At 47.4% G+C, this 19,526-nt stretch overlaps 1 protein-coding gene across 2 annotated transcripts in view; it reads right to left on the bottom strand.

Moving 5' to 3' along the window:
* The window catches only part of GDNF (glial cell derived neurotrophic factor), a 32,319-nt gene extending 16,008 nt beyond the window's left edge, over window positions 1-16,311 (bottom strand). Inside the window, exons 1-2 of one of the 2 annotated variants that reach the window (XR_014161420.1) lie at window positions 16,027-16,155; window positions 785-967 (exon numbers count right to left, since the gene is read on the bottom strand). Coding sequence is in view for 1 of the 2 variants with exons in the window: in XM_081881712.1 (XP_081737838.1) it covers window positions 785-941 (157 nt within the window). In the remaining variant the exon portion in view is untranslated. Of the gene's footprint in view, window positions 1-784; window positions 968-16,026 lie in introns of both variants that reach the window. The other variant, XM_081881712.1, reaches the window with a different exon arrangement.
* Between the last annotated feature and the right edge of the window lie 3,215 nt (window positions 16,312-19,526).

Raw genomic sequence — 19,526 nt, 5'->3', positions numbered from 1 at the left:
GTCTCCTTCCGCTTGGTGAGCTCTGACTCATTCTCCACGAACAAAAGCTGCCACCTCATTGACTTCATTAGGGATGCTTTGCACTCAGCAGTGCCGCCAGATTTCAAAACAAACAGACAGAGGTTTGCCCTTCCTTGTATTCATGCAGAGGAAGCGGCAAGTATACTGAAAGTACACATGTTCCTGATTATTCGCAATGGCAAGAATGCTGATGGAATCACTAGAGTTAAGGAATCCCAGCACTCCTTTGGAACCAGGCATGTAGAGACTTCTGGTTCACATGCAACCTCCTTATAACAAAGAGGAGAGGGCAAGCAAGTAGAAAAGTCAGTGGTGGCCCCACAAGAGCAGACCTGTGAATCTTTTTGGTTTCATAGCAATTGGACTACCATGGCGTCTAACCTCTAGTAAGGTATCCTCAACAACCTCACCAAGCTACCATTCCCAAAGTCTGAAACCACCAAACGATAAAACACAGTGATAACCATATGGGTGAACCTTCAGACCCAATGATGCCAATGGGAGTACAGTTCCATGGTGAATGAGCCTAGTCCTCTTAACTCCCAGTGGCTTCTGCATGACTAGGCCTGAGCCGTCAGTCATGCTTGCAACATTTCTGCTTTTAGGTTTAGCTCTCTCTCAGCTCTAGGCTGGGAAAGGAGGAACCCTCCCAGGAGAGCTGGTTAAACAAATGTCCAGACTTGGTGCCAGGACAACCAAAAGCATTTTTTTCAGCAGTTAAGATGGATAGAAGTTGAAAGGAGGAAAGGGAACTTTTTCTTACAGTCCATTTGGCCAGCATAAGGAGTCAGCAGCCGGTTGGAGGTGTGATCGTCTTCAGTTCCCTCTAGCACTGAGCGGGTCTGGCCATCAGGAAGAGGAAAGGTGGAGATTGTGTTGAGTAGCAACATGCAGACAGCCACCACATCCCATAACTTCATCTTAGATTTCCTTCCAGCACAGGACCCTGGCAAACAGGAGAGAGACATGACATTAGCTTTTGCATCTTCTCCATTGATCCCATCCACACTGCTCCATGGCTCAGCGGCAGAGCATCTGAACGCAGAGAAAATTCTTCAATGCCCAGCATCTCCAAGTAGGGCTGGGGGAGACTTCCTGCCTGAAACCCCAGAAAGCCGCTGCCTGTCTGTGGACAATACTGAGCTAGATGGACCAGTAGTGTGGCTTATATGTTCTTATGCCATGTGCCAATCCCTGGCCTCTATCTCATATCCCCATCTTGGCAGTCTGCTTTAAAGCGCCAAGTCTTCTAGGGCTAGAACACTGCCGTTTCCATCTTCCCTTACAATAACAAACACAGTGCTTGGCGCTGAGGCCATGTTTATTAGAAGCAAGCAATAACTCGTCTTGCTGGCCCTGGTTCTGCTGCTGGTCAGGGACTCAGCTGCTGGTCAGGGAGGAGAAAGGAGGTGGGCACTCGCTTTAAAGAGCCATTGAAAGGAACCCAACAATGTCTTCTCAAAGGCTGCTGCCAGACAGTGGATCTGTTCAGGTGCTAACTGTTGATGGCCAACCTCAAAGGCCTTCCCTGGTCTCTATTTCTATGTTCCAAACCTTACGCTTTGTCTTTAAACTGAGCTTGGAGCAGACAACCCTTCAGATACACAGCAAACACCAACACACACACCCTGCTCCATCAACAGCACCTTCCCAAGTGACACGAGCGCTTGAGTTTCCCTCACACCCATTGCCAGCATGTCTGGTTACTGTGTTCATACAGGAGAGAAAGTGTCATGAATACTATTTTTGAAAAATCAACCATACCTTTTAGTATCATTCTTTATTCATTTCCACTCCACCTTCCTCCCTTGCAAGGAGCTCAAGGTGGTGTACATGTCTCTCCCCTTCCTCATTTAATCCTCACAACAATCCTGTGAGGTAGGTTAGCTAAGAGGCAGTGACAGCACAAGGCCACCCAGCGAATGGGGATTCAAACCCTGGTCTCCCAGCTCTGACACTCTAACCAGGCAGTGGCGTAGAATGGGGGGTGCAGGGGGGGGCCGGCCGCACCGGGCGCAACATCTGGGGGTTAGGGTTAGGGGGCGCAAATCCACGGGTTAGGGGGCACAAATCCATGGGTTAGGGGGCGCAAATTACTTGCCTTGCCCCGGGTGCTGACAACCCACGCTACGCCACTGTAACCAGGCTGCACATTTATATTAGAGACACAGGAAATCCAAAAGCTAATGAACAAAAAACAGCCGAGGTAAATGTCATGTGTAAAAACAATCATGCAGAGCTTTCTGCAGCACTTGACTGGCTTGTCTTCAGCCCCATGAAGTAATAATTGAGCGCACACAGAACATCCTTCTCTCATGACAATGAGCAGCCCACTCAGGGCCGCCCAAGGCATTGGGCTGCCTGAGGCCTCTCCCCGGCCTTAAGGGTGCATTCATGATTATTTATGCTCAGGATTATATCAGGTTGGAAGAGGGAAGAATGATTATTGGTTTGTAGGGTTTTTTGTTCTTGCTTTTATCATCTATTTTGTGCTTTTATATTGTATTTTTTTACGTTGTGAACTACCCTGAGATCTGAGGCTGATGGGTGGCATAGAAATTTAATAAATAATAATAATAATCAATCTGCTTCAAAATAGCATTTGTATGGGCAAAAGTTTCAGGGTGGACATACTGCTTCATTTCCAATCAGAACATGGCAGCAGGACATTTTGCGTATTAAGTTTTAATCCAAACATGCATGTAGAACCTTTTCTTCAATTACATGGGATTGGAAATGGGGGGGAAACCCAACACCCCCCAAATGCAACCAAACAAGAGAGATTTAAACATCATATACATAAAAACACGGAACTTGTTTCAGCCATGTTTAAGCATAGTGCTTAAAAATCACTAGTCTTTTAAAAAAATCCTTGTATTTTGCAGAATTTTAGCACAATTTCTCCTATTACAGACATTTCTGTAAGACTTCTACCCAATATATTCATATTTGTGCAAACAATTTTGCCCAACAGAATGCATTTTTGTCCATCATATTTTTACTAACATCTGCATTTTAAAGTGCAGCTCCCTGATACATGCATTTTGGACTCACTGTTTAGTTAGAGGACTGTTACAAAATACAGAGAAGTGCAAATTTCAAATGATAGCTGCATTTCAGTTCTCGTACTGGTTTGAGAAGTGCAAATTACAGTGGTACCTCGGGTTAAGTACCGGTACTTAATTCATTCCGGAGGTCCGTACTTAACCTGAAACTGTTCTTAACCCGAAACACCACTTTAGCTCATGAGGCCTCCTGCTGCCACCGCTGCACGATTTCTGTTCTCATCCTGAAGCAAAGTTCTTAACCCGAGGTACTATTTCTGGGTTAGCGGAGTCTGTAACCTGAAGTGTATGTAACCTGAAGCGTATGTAACCCGAGGTACCACTGTACTTGCTTCCTCGTTAAAATGCAAAATGTTAGAATATCTCTTCTGCCCCATTGCCAGTAGTGGGTTGGGCAACATGTGTGTGTTGCAACAACTAATGTGGTTTTAAGTGCTTTAGCTGAAAGCTTCCAAGTTTGTGGCGAACAAGAAAAAGGAAGAGTTGGGAATGGCTCAATGGAAATAATCAGTAGAAAGGCTCTGACCTGGGTCTTCTTACTCTCATGGTAGAAAGGACCCCCTCCTGTGTAGGATGCCTGCTCAGAACTCTGCAGATAATCTTGCTCTCTCAGTAAGTGGAAGCAACGTAATACTGTTACCTGGCAAGGCAGGTAAGCCAAAAAGCCCCATTGTGCCCCACTGACCGCTACTGTTAGTTGCTATGGGGGAGACCCTTTGCACATGCTCAAACTGGACTCCCCACTGTGCATTAGCACTGGGATTCAGAACAGCTTCCGTAGCTTAAGGTTTGCCCCTGGTTCCGCATGTTTTCGATATTTTTATTTTTTTTAAAAAGGGGGAATTCAGATTGGGTTACATTTAAAGGGCCTTTGATACGTAAACTTTACAGAAAGTGGGATACTTTGGCTTTCACATCAAAGTAGCAGTGATTTGGCAACTTTCAGTCATAAAGTGTTATATAGGCACCAGTCGGGCCTGGTAAAGTGAAGAGAGAAAGAGGGAGGGAGGGAAGGGAGAACAGGAGAAGGCATCTGCAAAACTGGAAGGACGCGTAACACTCTCTTGGCTGAGTTTTCCTATCCTAGTTGAAACTATTATCCGCCTTGCAAACGGGCAATCTGGGACCAATCAGGCATTTCCCATCCTTTCAGCTTGCTCACCAAGAGCAGGCTGGTGTGTGGACTGCATTAAATTCCACTGTAAATATTTCAGAACATAGTTCTAGCAGAGAGGCATTTCTGTCTTTCTTGGAAAGTTCTGCCCAAGCGGATCTGAGGTCAGGGGCAAAGGAAACCGGAGCACTTGCAGGTGCTTAATTAGAGCCAGGGTGGATCCTCTCCCCGCCCCTGCAAGCAAACCTGTTTACACTGTAAAAAAAAAAAAAAGGACTTATTTCTGCAAGGCTTAGTTCTGCCACAATAAAAAAATCAGCACTATTGCGCTTGTGCAGAGTGCCTTTCCCTCACCACTGGGTAACCACAAGCAGTATCCTTGGAGCTCTGATTAGGGCTTCTAAGGCAAAGGACACAAATGAATTCTACACGAACAGGAGATCGGACACTTCTGGATTTCAGCGGGATTACAGCATTATCTGCAGCCCCTTGAAGATGAGACATTTGGATTTGACTCCTTTGGCAGCACATCCTGAACAAATTAGACTAGCATAAATGACACATGGCACGTAAAGGCAGCTTTCCCCCTCTGTGGGATTTCAAACACCCGTGTTTACCCTTGCTAGTCTTATTAATTCTGGTAGAATTCTACCACATATTGGGTTAAGAGTTCCTTTTGGTGCTGCCCTGGAATTTTTACGTCCGTAACATTGGGGGAAGAGGCGCATTTGCACACTTGGGATGTGCATTTGGGTGGCACCAGAGAAGACACAATGGGTCGATTTTCATGCAGCTGACAGCAGTAAGTGAAGTCCTGTGCATCCTTTATGCACAAAAAGTGTCACTGTGTTTAAAAGGGCTGGGACATCCATGAGGCAGACTGAGGTAACCACCTTGAGTGGCAGAAGCCAATGGACATTGTCAGGGCTGGATTTAGGTTGGATGAGGCCCTAAGCTACCGAAGGTAATGGGGCCCTTTATATGCCCAGCTGCCCTTCGTCAACAACAAATTGCCGCTGTTTTTTGTGTTGAATATATGCTATATGATGATTTATGGACCTAATAGGTATCTAAAGCCATTGGCACATGCAAAATGTAGGCACCCTATATATAGAAATGAGAAACCAGTGATATTTTATAGAGCAGGCTAGTAGGCAGGGCCCATTACTGACATCATAGGAGCCTACACAACAGAATACACTGTTGCTGTATGTAGGTTTTATTTTATTTGCTTTTTATCTTATATTTTGGAAATGTACATCCAGTTTTTTTCTTTAATTTTTTTTGGCCCCCCCCCAAGAGAGTGGGGGCCTAAGCTATTGCTTGTTTAGCTTATACATAAGTCCGGCTCTGGATACTGCCATGGGCATTATGTTCCACTGCCATCATGCGCCCTTCTCCTTCAGCTGCTGCCCCTCTCTGGATTCGGCAGCAGCAGCTTCCAACCTCTGGCCTGTCTTTTGGCTGCGGCTTTCAGCTGCGGCTTTCGGTGACAGCTTTTGGAAACCCAAAGCTGGAAACTGAAGCCAAAGCCAAGCCAAAGCTGGAGATGAGGTCTAAAGGTGCTTTTGGCTTGGTCTCTGGCTTTGGGTTTCTGAAAGCCTAAGCCCACAGCATAGCTGTCAACATTTCCCTTTTTTTAAGGGAAATTCCCTTATTCCGAATAGTATTCCTTGCAAGAAAAGGGAAAAGTTGACAGCTATGGCCCACAGTCCAAGCTGGCTTGGCACATTTCCATATCAGTTTGCATTTTTTAAAAAGTCCTCGTGGAACTATATCAGCTATTTAGTGTATGTTTCCTAACATACACATCTTTCTACACAATTGTGCCCAATTCCACTGCCACAAATCTTTGGATCTAGCCCTCCACATCAGGGGTAATGAACAAGATTCCTGGTGTCTTGAGCTGCACTGTAAATCAGGCACTATGTCTGTGAGGTGAAAGCAGGTGGAAGAAGCTGTGGGTTCCTTGTCTCCTCCTGCATAAAGGAATTTAAAGTAAAAGCTAGGCTGGTCACTAACTCTTAGTACAAATATCACTTTTTGAGTTCTGGTCTGGCAACTCTGAGACCTTGTGGAAGAATAAAAACTCCCAAGTCTTTAACAGGTGTAAGTCTCCTTCATCTCCAGGCAGCCAGAATTAAAACAGATCATCTTGAATTTGCATGCATTGTGTTTTGTGTGTCAATAAAAAACCAAAACCCACCAAAAAACCAACGCCTCCATTGGCAGACTGCATAGTAAACAAAAAAACCTGTACATCTCCAGTGCTCATCAACACTTCAAAAATGCTCAATGTATAGATCCTTGCTGCTTCTTCATCGGTTTGTTTGTTTTTAATAAAACCAAGGATGACAACAAAACTAACCACCGTACACATTTGTGGTCATCAAGGTGACCTATGATTCCATGGTTAATTTTATTCATTTTTATTTATTGAATTTCTATACCGCCCTTCTTCTGAGGGACACAGGGCAGTTCGCAATATAAAAACACAAGTATAATATAGTAGCGAACAAAAACTAACAATCTGTTTCCCTTTCATGACACTCAAAATCAACTCCCTGGTCACCTCACTCTCCCTAATGGATAGGACTGGCTTACTTTGGACCAATCATCTTCAAAAGCCCTAAAGCTTTTAAAAATTAATTTAAACTCCCAGTTCTTCTTAACTGGCTAGTGGGATGGGCTGTCTGACTAAGAACATCTGTACACTCCCAAAAATACATTATCTGCCTTATCCAAGTTTAACCATCATGGCTGGACCAAAGGATTCCGGGAACTGTCACCTGGTGGATGTGCTGAGAATTTTACATTAATGTTCCCTAGTCCCAACTCACAGAACTGCACTTTCTAGGAATTGTTATTTAAAGCTGTCTGAGCTGTGGATATAGCCTATCAAAGTCAATGAGATCATTTGTCTCCTCAAAAGAGGCTCTGCAAGGAAAGTGGGAAAGAACACCAGTCAGTTGCAGCTTTGCTGTAAAGACAGTGATGATGGAAGCTGCAGTTGCTGAATTTTTAGCCATGATGCAGTTGATCTTTTACCCATCAGGTGGCAACTCTAAGCAGCTCCAGTGATAGCAGGCAGTGACAAAGACAGAATGCTGCCTTGTATTGAGTCAGATTCTTATCCTATCTACAGTGGTATCTCGGGTTACATACGCTTCAGGTTACAGACTCCGCTAACCCAGAAATAGTGCTTCAGGTTAAGAACTTTGCTTCAGGATGAGAACAGAAATCGTGCTCCGGAGGCGTGGCAGCAGTGGGAGGCCCCATTAGCAGTGGGAGGCCCCATTAGCTAAAGTGGTGCTTCAGGTTAAGAACAGTTTCAGGTTAAGTACGGACCTCCGGAACGAATTAAGTACTTAACCTGAGGTACCACTGTAACACAGTACACTGTAACACAGTACAGTGGTACCTCTACTTACAAACTTAATTCATTCCAGAGGTCCGTTCTTCACCTGAAACTGTTCTTAACTAGAGTTGTGCTTCTGTTAATGGGGCCTCTGCTGTGCTGCCGGCACATGATTTCCGTTCTCATCCTGAGGCAAAGTTCTCAACTTGAGGTAACTCTTCCAGGTTAGTGGAGTTTGTAACCTGAAGCGTTTGTAACCTGAGGCATTTGTAACTTGAGGTACCATTGTACTGTGCCAGGCAGAAGCTCTCTGGGTCTTTGGGCAGAGGTCTTTCCTTTATCAACTACCTGGCCATCGATCTGGAGATGCCACAGAATGAACTTGGGTTCTTCTGCAATGCAAAGCGACATGGCCTTTCTCCTTATATAAATGACTGATTTTTGGTGCTCCCCCTCAAAAAAGGGGGGCATTAAGGTGCCAGACATCTTTATCAACATGCCACTTGAAATTAAGTCCTACATTTCCAAGTACGGTAACATGTTTAGGGCCAAAAAAAGCAAGAACTGCACATCTTTTAATTGTTCACATGAGAAACTCTGCAAAAATTGGTGGATCTACTTGACAGTACACAACTTGAAGCATCACTTCACACAGTATGCATAAGATCGCTTTTGCATTTCATAGTATTTGATCTAGAAGAAGTACCGTTCTCTTGGTCTTTATACTTAAAATCACCATGGTATACTAGACCATGGGTAGGCAACCTAAGGCCTGGGGGCCGGATCCGGCCCAATCACCTTCTAAATCTGGCCTGCGGGCAGTCCGGGAATCAGCCTGTTTTTACATGAGTAAATGTGCCCTTTTATTTAAAATGCATCTCTGGGTTATTTGTGGGGCCTGCCTGGTGTTTTTACATGAGTAGAATGTGTGCTTTTATTTAAAATGCATCTCTGAGTTATTTGTGGGGGCCTGCCTGGTGTTTTTACATGAGTAGAATGTGTGCTTTTATTTAAAATGCCTCTCTGAGTTATTTGTGGGGCATAGGAATTTGTTCATTTTTTTTTTCAAAATACAGTCCGGCCCCCCACAAGGTCTGAGGGACAGTGGACCGGCCCCCTGCTGAAAAAGTTTGCTGACCCCTGTGACTAGACTATCTGCCTTTATAATGGAAAACACTTGATAACAGAGCATGTCTTCTAGGGCTCCTGGTGAATCAGGGAAAGCCACATTGATCCATTCAAAATCCTTCTTTGCAAAAGCCTTAGGACAGGGGTGCCCAAACTTTTTTCAAAGAGGGCTAGATTTGATGAAGTGAACATGTGTGAGGGCCGACCAAAGTCGAGCTGTTTTTAGGATTGAAGTTTACCCCAAAGTTGTGGAGCTTTCTTTAGGATTTAACCCCAAAGTTGTTGAGGTTTTTTTTTAAGATTTTACCCCAGGACATATACTGCCATGGAGGCCAGATTAAATTGACCAGCAGGCTGGATTAGGCCCCTGAAACAGACTTTGGACATGTTTGCCTTGGGATAAGCCCCTATATTTCATCAACTGCATCTCAATCCTTAAACAGGATAGGTCCCAAACAACTCTCTACTTCAGATGAAGGTCAGGATGATGTCTCCCATTCAATGGATGAACATGGACTGCCTGGGAGTTCAGCACTGGTGATGAGGCAGAGTTCTCCACTAAACCTAAAGGCAGCAGGCTAGCTTAAGCTACTGTAGGGCAGGGGAATTGGCACCTGTCTGTTGCTGGGAATCACAAGCAGGGGTGGTGCTGATGGGCTGAAGTCCTGCTTTTGGGCATCTGGTTGGCCACCATGACAGCAGGATGCTGGACTCAATGGGTCATTATTGACCTGATCCAGCAGACTCTGCTTATGTTCACCTGCAGGACCCTGTCCGATAGCACCTTGCTGCTGCCCCTCATTGTCTGCCACCTGAGATTGCCGGCTGACTTTGCCTAATAAGAAGGCTGGCCCTACCCTAGAATAATTTTGTGGAAAAGAAAAAGGGTATACAGTAGTTTAAACCCCAGCACCCCTGTTTAACAGGTTGTGGTTACAGCTCTAGAAAGACAACCTCTCAGGTCATCTGAAATGAAAACTTAGGAGAAAGCTCAGTGGTAAGCTAGTTCTTTGCATTGTTCAGGATTGCTTAGCCTGAAATGTCCATAGAATGCAATGTCATAGCTTTCCTGGACAACTGGTCCCATTATTCAATAGTTTGCATAGTTAGGATACCCAATCCAATCCTGCTGTGGAGCCCACTGATGAAATGCTGACATGTCTAACATTTGACCAATGCTCTCTGGCACAGTTTTGCAGAGTAGAACTTCCTGGGAATGTGTGCCCCCAGTATATTTACCTCCCCCTTTTTACCTCCTTTTTGCAAACAAGCTATCCGGTTATTTCCCTGATCTGGTTCATGAAATGGAACAACCAAGAGCCACCTGAAAACAAATACACATCAAGAGGACAAGGCTGTGAATAGACCTTGGATGGAACAATCTATTGGTTAGGTTGAACTCCTCTTGGAAGCTCAAACATTGATCTTTAGTGTTTTAATAATAAAATAATAATAATAATTTATTATTCCAACAAAATATTAAAAATACAATAAGATGGTCACTTGAAAATGTTGTATGGGCATCACAAAATGTCTGCTTTCAGCCACTAATATAAAAGATGCAGCTTTCTAAAGATGTTAATTTCTAAAGATGTTACCGTATTTTTCGCTCTATAGGACGCACCGGACCATAGGACGCACCGGACCATAGGAGAGGGAGAACAGGAAAAAAAATAATTCTCCCCCTCTCTGCTCAGCGCCCCTTCAGCGAAGTGGGAGGAGAAATGGAGCCCCTTCCATTTCTCCTCCCTCTTCACTGAAGGGGCGCTGCGCAGAGAGGGAAAACTGTGCAGCGCCTCTCCAGCGAAGCGAAGCCTAGAGAGCAAGAGGGATCGGTGTGCACTGACCCCTTTCACTCTCCAGACTTCAGGCGCCTATCCACAAGCCTTCGGAGCGCAGCGGGAACTCCCGCTGTGCTCCGGGGGCTTTAGGCAGCTTCAGCGAAAGCAACGCGGAGCCTCCGGAGCACGCGGGGAGCTCTCCCTGTGCGCTTCAGAGGCTTCGCGTTGCTATCGCTGAAGCCAAGGAGCCTGCATTCGCTCCATAGGATGTGCACACATTTCCCCTTCATTTTTGGAGGGGGGAAAGTGTGTCCTATAGAGCGAAAAATACGGTAATCTTTAGAGCTCAACATGGGCCGGTGTTTCATAAGCTCAATCTTTGCTTTGTATGAATGCTCCTTTACCACAGTATAAATGGATGGTCTTGACTCCAACCTCTTCTTGATAGTGTGGAGCAAAACAGGGTTGCCCTTTATCACCACTTTTCCTTGTTCTCTCTATCAAGCCACTAGCAATGTTTGTTAGAAAGAATGCGAAAATAGTGGGTGTAACAATAAATGGGAGATTGCATACTATCAGCTTTTTCGTCGATGACATCGCCCTTATGTTATCTAAACCAGAAACTGCAACACCTGGGCTTGCAAAGGAACAGAAGTACTATGGCGAGGTTACAAGACTGCAAATAAATGAGCCTAAATCTGAAATTATGTGTTTAGGTACTCCATTGCAATCTCAGGCTAATACAAAGCACATTACTGGTTTTAAAAGTTGTCCTCAAAAACTTAAGTACTTGGTACTAAAAACCTGCATTCCTCAAAGAGGGCAAATTTTGCACTTCTGCTAACACAAATCAGACAGGAATTGAAGTCTTGGGAAGAGCTACACCTTTCTTGGCCTGACCACATTGTGGTCCTTCCAAAGTTCCCCTATCTGTTTCAACTTTGGCCAATAGCTACAATGCCTAAAGAACTTAAGGCCTGACAAGGCCTACTAGGCAAATTTACCGGTATTCACTAAGACAGCTTGTCTGTGTGATAGAATTCTGTACAGTAACAGAAGCTGAGCTGATTTGGGAGTGCCACACTTAGAACATGCATTATAGGGCGATTTAGCTAAATTTTCCAATGTGATCCTACTTTATATATTATAGGTTGTTAATAGGTTGTTTCTTAATGTTGTTGTAAATGTGGTAAACATTTGGGGAAAATGTTTCATTTTCATTCTTTTTTTTAAAAAGAGCAAGCTTTAAAGAGTAACACAGGGCTCTCAAAATAAAGTGAACAAGAGACCGCATATCTAAACTACTAGGAACTAGGGCACTCAAATCCAGTGCGTATTTACTGCTTCTAGCCATAGCAGTGGCGTAGCGTGGGTTGTCAGCACCCGGGGCAAGGCAAGTAATTTGCGCCCCCTAACCCGTGGATTTGCCCTAACCCCAGATGTTGCGCCCGGTGCGGCCGGCCCCCCCTGCACCCCCCACACTACGCCACTGAGCCATAGACCTTTGCAAACAAGGGCATTCATCAGTGGGCCAGTGTATATATTCATATTTGCAATGAGGTAGTTAAACATGCAAAAACACTGCAAAAAGCTTCCTTCAAGGCTTGCCTTGGCAATCTACAGTTTCTAAAAGTTCTGCTCTGGTCCAGAATGCCTGCCAGGAAATCTGCTTCCTCATCCAATCCCACTGCTTTCCAGCCAAGGTGTTGCAAGGGCTGGTTGTGGTTGGTGGGTGATGAGGGGAAAGTGTTCTATACAGACTCAGAGCTGCTGTCCTCCTTTGCCATCCTTTCATATCCCATGGCTGAGCCACAGAGTCCAACACAGAGATGCACTTCAAAGGGAGGCAGCCCTTGGACCCAACCAGGACTTTTTGCTCTCTGAAGTGGAGCCCTAGGGCACCTCCCTTCACCCCTCTCAGCTAGGGCCAACACTTTAAAAAAGCCTTAATGCACTATTCAGACACCAGGTCATGCCTTCAGTGCTTTTATGGTGTGTCACTATCCCTCATGTATACCTCAGTAACTCTCCAGGCAGGCCTTGTAACCAAACCAAACACAGCTATTCTTTTTTTATTGCACTTATATTCCACCTTTTCCTCCAAGGAGCTAAAAGCGATGCACATGGTTCTCCCTCCCCTCGTTTGATTCTCTGCAATGACCCTGAGAGGTAAGTGACTGGCCCAAGGTCACCCAGTGAGTATCATGGCAGAGAGGGGAATCGAACTCACCTCTCCCAGGTCCTAATCAAGACACTCTAATCAGCTCTTGACCTTCTATGTGCTTGACAACTCTACTGTTCTTGCAGCCTCAGACAAGCAACAAACACCAGAACTTGACCGCGTTCCTGATGGGCCGCCGCACACTTTGTGAACCACAAGTTGTGCAATCCTGCTTCAGTTAGTGCTTAGGTGAAATTACCATTTCAAACCTGTCACTAGAGGGCAGTCCACACCTACTTTGGCTCTGCTGGGTTTGCAGCATCCGGCCCCTCCCCTTTCCTTAATATTTTTGGAGGGATGTCCCTGCTCCCCCCCCCATTGTATAACTTTGGGAAGCCAAGCTGCCCCATCGCCATGGAAACCATTTAAAAACCCCCAACCCTAATCAAATTATTACAGTACTCTTTTGCACATGCAAATCTCTTAACAGGGCAAAGAGAGGGAGAGAGATACCTTTGACCTATTCCGGACTCAATACACCAAGCAGGTTAAATCTATATAAACAAATTGCATGCAATCTTCTCACAAAAGCCTATCTGTGTGAATGGCTCTTATTTTCAGCCTACCTCTTGGTTAGGCTAGCATGCTGCAGTCTTATGCATTTCCCAATATGAGTCTATTGCAGGGGGAGGCGGAGAATTAAAAAAAAAATAATTGTGGCACTTTAAAGACCAGCTCATTTTATTTATGACAAATAAATAGCTTTCATCCAATGCACCTGGCTAAGTGTAGTCCACGAAAGTGTCTGCCTTAATTATGTAAATATATTATTATTGGTCTTTAAGATGCGACTAGACCTTTTGGTGATTTTATGCGTGTATATACTCCCAAGAAAGAGTTACTACTCTTGAATTCTGGGTAACATGCCCAAGCAGCTTATAACTCTCCGCATTCCAAGTCAAATGGCAGTAGACCCCCTCCCACCTGTCACTGGCCCTAAAATCGAAAACATCCCTGGATGGGATCAGTGGGAAGATTCTGATGCAGGATGGAACCCAGTTTTGGGCTCCTTCTCTGGGCATTTCCTACCCTCTCCTGCTCTAGGGTGCTAATAACCTGTGCCCAACAACTTTGAATATGCATTAACTACCTCCTCCAGATTCACACCTCTAACGAACTACCTTTTTTAATTCCGGAGGGGAATCATGTCCCTTCTCTCTCTCCAGAGAGATCACGCACCTCTCCAAAATGTGTTGCCTCTGCGTCGCTCGGTGGCGGCTCCTGATCCCCTACCAACCCCACGGAAATCTTTAGGGAAATAAGGTGGCTCGGGCAATTGCAACCCAAGCTCGCTTTCCCTTGGGATCGCGACGCTCCCAGAGCATTCCCGACCTTTGCCGAGGATTTCTCCTCGGAGGGGAAAGGTGAGCGAGTCCCTGCCTCGATGCAAGGCGGCGATGCTGGGCGTGTTCCCCATTCCCAGTGGGAGGAGAAGAGGGCGATCGAAGCGCGCTTCGCCGTCGGATAAGCGCTGCTTCGGACACGTTTCTAGGCGCAAGAAGAGGCGCTGGCTCGGCGGGGCTGGTGTTGCCGTCCCAGCACGAGCAGGATCGGGATCAGGAAACTCTGGGCCTCTGGAGAGAGGCGATTATGGGAGCAAGCTCGGTTCTGGATTCCCACAAGAGGTGCCCAGCTCACGCCTGGGGAAAACCCGTCCAGCGCACTTTTTCTTTCTTTCCATGCGCTTTGGTTTCTTTTTCCCATACGATCGGCGGACGCTAGTCGGAGGCTGCTAGTTTAAGGGAAAGGACAATCCACGGTGAGACGGCGGAGCCGACAGCCAGGGAAAAGTTTAGGCGACCGCTTAAGCGTCTATCCCTCTTGAGGGTTTTCGTGGCACTAAGCTGGCTTGCGATTTAAATGCTTTGTGGAGCGCACGGTCCCTTGACTCGCCTTTCCGCAGCCCTTCCGTTCAGCGCGGACGCTCGGCACTGAAAAAGTCTTATTTTACGCATTTCCAGGATCAATTCCCCCAGGGACACCTTAAGCCCCTTACATCCTAGCGAAACCAGAGAGACATTTTCCAGGGACACCAAGGATGGACGAACCTGGCAGAAAACCTAGAACGATTTACCTGGGAGTACGTCCCACTGAACTCAGTGGGGTCCTACTTCTGTGTAAACATGTCTTGTTATTCAAGCATGCAAAAAATGTCGCCCTTCACTCTTGAAGCTGAGGAAAACCTTGGCATGACAGGGAGGATCTGAGAGACAAGTGTTCAAACCCCCCACTCAACTTGAAACTCTCACCAGGCGACCCTTTGGCCGGTAACGGTCTCTCAGTCTAATCTACCTCACAGGGATGTTGTTAGACTAAAGCGGGAGAGGTAAACCATATATATCGCTTTGGTCCAAGGGAGAATAACGAGACAAATTTAATTCCTCCACATTTGAAGCTCTCCAGAGGAAGCGTCTTTTCAGGTGAGCTGGCCGACGGCAAAATATTTAGAGCTGCAGGGCGGGGACTTATTGTAATTGCACACTTACCTGGGAGTAAGCCCCACTGAAGACAGTGGGTCTCCCTTCTGAATAAATAGACATAGGATCCGGGTTCAGATAACCCCAGCCATACTGATTTGGATCTGGGGTGGTGTTGCGAGTGGCCTTATATAGCAAAGAAGCGCATTCTCCAGAAATCTAAGCAACCGTTGCGTCTGGCTGCCAGAGGCGCATCAGTGGAGAGCTATGGGGGCAGGACCCCAGTTCTGTCCAGATCTCACAAGGCTTTCTCTCAACTTCGGCCCGACGTAACTGCGTAAGGACTGCCAAACAGTTATTTGGAACGCGCTCATCACCTTCACTATTTTTTTTTTTTTTGAGAAGTTCAACAGTGAAGTTAAACTAACCCGCTTGAAATGACCAGAGGATGAGTCTATACTTCTAAAACGAGCTGGTGCCATAAGACCTCCCTGGGGATTTCCCAGATGCCCCCCCCCCCCCGCAGGCAAAGGAGCCCACTTAACCAACGCGAGATGGCGGGATGGAGACAGAAACAACCCACTCTCCAAGAAAATAATTATAAAAAATACCACTTTTAACTCTTGCAAGTTTCCCCTCCTTTTTTGTTAGAGGGCCCTCGCTACTGGCGCTCTTGAAATGTTACCACCCGACTCTGCTGGTTTAGACCCCTGGATTGCGGCGGAGCCAGAATAACCAGGGCGGAGTTCTCAAGGTGGGGGAGGTGGGGAGAAGCCGCCCCAAAACTCCTGTCCTCGGAGCAGGCGAGTCTCTCCCCGCCCCCATCCCAGGCCCCTCAACCAGCCAGACCATCGCTGCGCAACTCCCTGAGCTCCCCAGCCCAGAGGGGCGGTTTCCCTGGAGAGCCCTCCCCCTGCTTACCTCGGATCTGGTCTCTTCCGACCCAAGGGTGACATGAACGCCCAGGATCCACGGCTCTCCGGCTCAGAGATGCATGTGGAGCCCGGGGCGCGGAGATCCTCGAAGTGGGTGGGCGATGTGGGGTGGGGAGAAGAGCCTTGCTCGCAATCCAGGCGGGGGAGGGAGCTGTTGCCGCCGCCGCCGCCGCCGCCCCGCGCCCTCCCCCCGCCGCAGCCCCGCAGGTGTAGCCGGGGGGCGCCGCGCCTTCCCCACGCCTTGCGCTGCGCCCGATCCAAAGCTTCAAGGTAGACGGCGCGAGAAACTCGCCTGGCCGCGGGGCGCGCCGCCTGTCAGTCGCAACTGGCCCTGGAGCCTACAGTTCAGAAGGAGAAGAAGCAGCAGCAGCCGCTGGCCGGACGCCGGAGAGAGACACCCCACCCACAGCGGCGGGGAGTCCAGTGAAGACATCGGGGGGCCCCGGCCACGCCGGCTGCTCCAGGGAGAAGAGGTGGGGGGGGGAGGGCGGGGCGCGGGGCGCACCCAAGGGAGACAAGGGCCCCGGAAGTGGAGGGTCCGAGGAAGGCTGGGCGGGGAGAAAGGGGACTCAGAAGCCAGCAAAGCTGCGTCCTCCCCGAGGGCAAGTCAAAGCTTGGCAGATAGATCCATGTGGAATGATGCGCTGCGCCACCAGAGGCTCGTGCAAAATCCAGACGGCCGAGTCTTTCCCGCCCTCCCCTCGCGTCCTCCTCTTCCAACACCCCCAAGCACCACCACCAGGTCACTGTAAGATCCTCTGGAATCGACGTGGAGGGGGCAAGCGAGAGAAGAAGAAAGGCTCTCCTGCCGCCGGAGGTCTAGCTCCGCTGGCACGCCAGGGGGCAGAGGAGGGCGCGCTCCAGCCGTCCCGAGCGCACGCCGAGAGCTCTCTTTGCCAGGGGGAGACGGCCCGCGAGATGCCTTTATAGGCTTGGCGCTCGGTGACGCGGCCCCCATCGCCGCCTCTGATTCGCCCGCGGACCTAAACACACGCGCGCACACACACACACACACACAGACACGCGAGAGCGCTTCTCCTTTCTCTTGCTGGCGCTCCCCCGCCTCCCCCGCGCGCGCGCCCCGTCCAGCTTCAAACAACACCAGGAGATCCAGCGAATAGCTCTTGGCTGAAGTCAGCGGCTCGACATATCGTGCGTATTCCATGGCCAGCCGCGCGAAGGAGGCTTCTGAAGTTGGCCCGGCGTCTTGGGCTCGCATTTGCTTTGCTGATGTAACCCAACGCCGCACTTTGGTGCAAGCCGCCCGAGGGGCGTTGGGCAGCCGGACTCCCCCGCCCGCCGCAGGCAGCCCTGTCCCCAATTCCAGAGCGCTCGCATCATTCATGGCTAAAGGGGCAGGTCGACGGAGACGGCTGCTGCCATCGCTTGCTGCCACCGAAGATATGCCTCTTTCCTGTCGCCTCTTCAATACTGTATCTTATTGTTCTCCGGTTGGGGGGGGGGGATACACAGGTAGATGGGATGGAGAGAAGAGGCAAGATCAATAAAGTTGCACAAATGGGGAAAGCCCAGGAATAAACTTCTTTGCAAAGCCTCGCCCATGTCCAGGAAACCCCGCCCCTAATCGCAGATGGTGCATAAATCAGTGGCTTGTGTTGCACATGGCCAGAGGCATTGCAACAAGCCCTTGGGCTAAGTTGGAGGAGGAGTGGGGAAGAGAAAATTAAAGAAAGACTCATCTAAGCATCACCTGGGAGTTTCTGCCCAGGTTGTTTGAAAGCACTTTTGGATTTGCACACACTGTTTTGCATGCAGGGTTAAGCATTGATTGAAAGGAGATACTTTGAAACTGAATGCTAACTGCTTGGTGTTTACACCAGAGGGGAAGGACAAAACTACCTCAAGAAGCTCCAAAGCTTGTATCCAACACTCATCCCATAAACTACTATTGCTCTGATAGACCTTGGTGAACTATTAGGGTTCCAATACCCCGAAGGACAAATATTAGTATTTGAAATGGACAGAATAGTCTGAGCAGGTGTGGTGTGGTGGTTAGTATTGGACTAGGACCTGGGAGACCAGCGTTCAAATCCCCACTCAGGCCGTGAAGCTCCCTAGGTGACTGTGGACCATTCACTGCCTCTCAGCCTTGCCTACGTTACAGGGTTCCTATAGGAATTAAATGAGTAAAGGTGGGATATGAATGCAATAAATAAATGCAAAAATAAATAAGCAGTCTGGGGGAGTGTTATCAAGACTCTTGGTCCCAAAGGATCCACCCTCTTGTTCCTTGCCGTGTGACACAGCTCCATGCCAACATTGCCTTGATGGCAAAATGACATTTTGGGACCTTGTGTATGCAAGGCAGATGTTCTACCACTGATCTACAACCCTGATGCAGTTTTTCTTTTTAAAACTTAGCTTCTTTTTTAAAAAAAACCCTAAAGGCTGTAATCCTATAACACTTTCCTTGGAGTAAGTCTCATTGAACTCATTATGTGTCCATTCATAGAACTGCACCTTAAGTCGCTCAGCATGCGATGTATAGAAAGTCTGGAGAATCAGGCAGCTTATTCTCGTCACACACTTTAAAGAACTTCCTACTGCAACAATGTTTATAAGTGACTAATTGAATGTAACTGTAAACAGCTGCCAAATGTTGCTACTGTTTTAGTTGCCATTTGCCTCTGCCACATCGTTGCCTTTTCGCTGCCGCCTCAAACTCCATAGGGATCTTGGCACTTTTGCTGGGAATTCGTCGCAATCCCTCCCACAGGATAGCTGTTGTGATACCACCATCACACAGAAGTCTGGGGAATATTCCTTTACAGAGTTCAGAAAAAGAGCAGGAAGTATACCAAGGGGCAATGGAAATTAGTGGAATAGTTTTTAAAATATGTGTTGATGTCTTGCTAGAATGCATGATTTGGGTGATTGCTGTACCATCACTTAAAGTGCATGTTGATTGCACAAAAAGCTTTGTCAGGCAGAATCAATTTATGGCAGCCTAGCTCAGTCCTGAACCCTCCAGATGCTTTGACCCATACTTCCCGTCATCCCTGGCTATTAACCATGCTGGCTAGGGCCTGATGGGAGTTGTGGTCCAACAACATCTGAAGGGCACCAAGTTGCTTATAAAACACCTAGCCCTGGTCAGCTGCAGCTAGGCTCATGTACTTGTACATTTGACACAATTCTTTACAATTTTAGGGCTATTCATGCATATTATGAAAAGATCTCAGGGAATGGGGGTCTTAAATTAGAGCAATTTGTGTGACTGGAGAAAACAAGAATGAGTCAAAAGAAATGAGTGTGCACACGCTTATGATCAATGATGCCTCCATCGTACCACTTTCAGCTCTCTGAAAAAAGCTATTGTCTGTCTCCAGACAGACCCTGAATGCAGTGGATTTTTGAGGGACATGGGCTGTGAATGAACAGAGCCTTTTTGGGGTCATCACTAAGGCTAGATCAGGAGGTTTACTTCATGCTGAAAATGCTGTATAACTAAGTCCTCCATCACCA

The sequence above is a fragment of the Podarcis erhardii genome (genome assembly GCF_964252035.2).
Source record: "Podarcis erhardii genome assembly, chromosome: 11".
Classification (NCBI taxonomy): Eukaryota; Metazoa; Chordata; class Lepidosauria; order Squamata; family Lacertidae; genus Podarcis; species Podarcis erhardii.
This window is presented reverse-complemented; position numbering and strand designations above follow the sequence as displayed.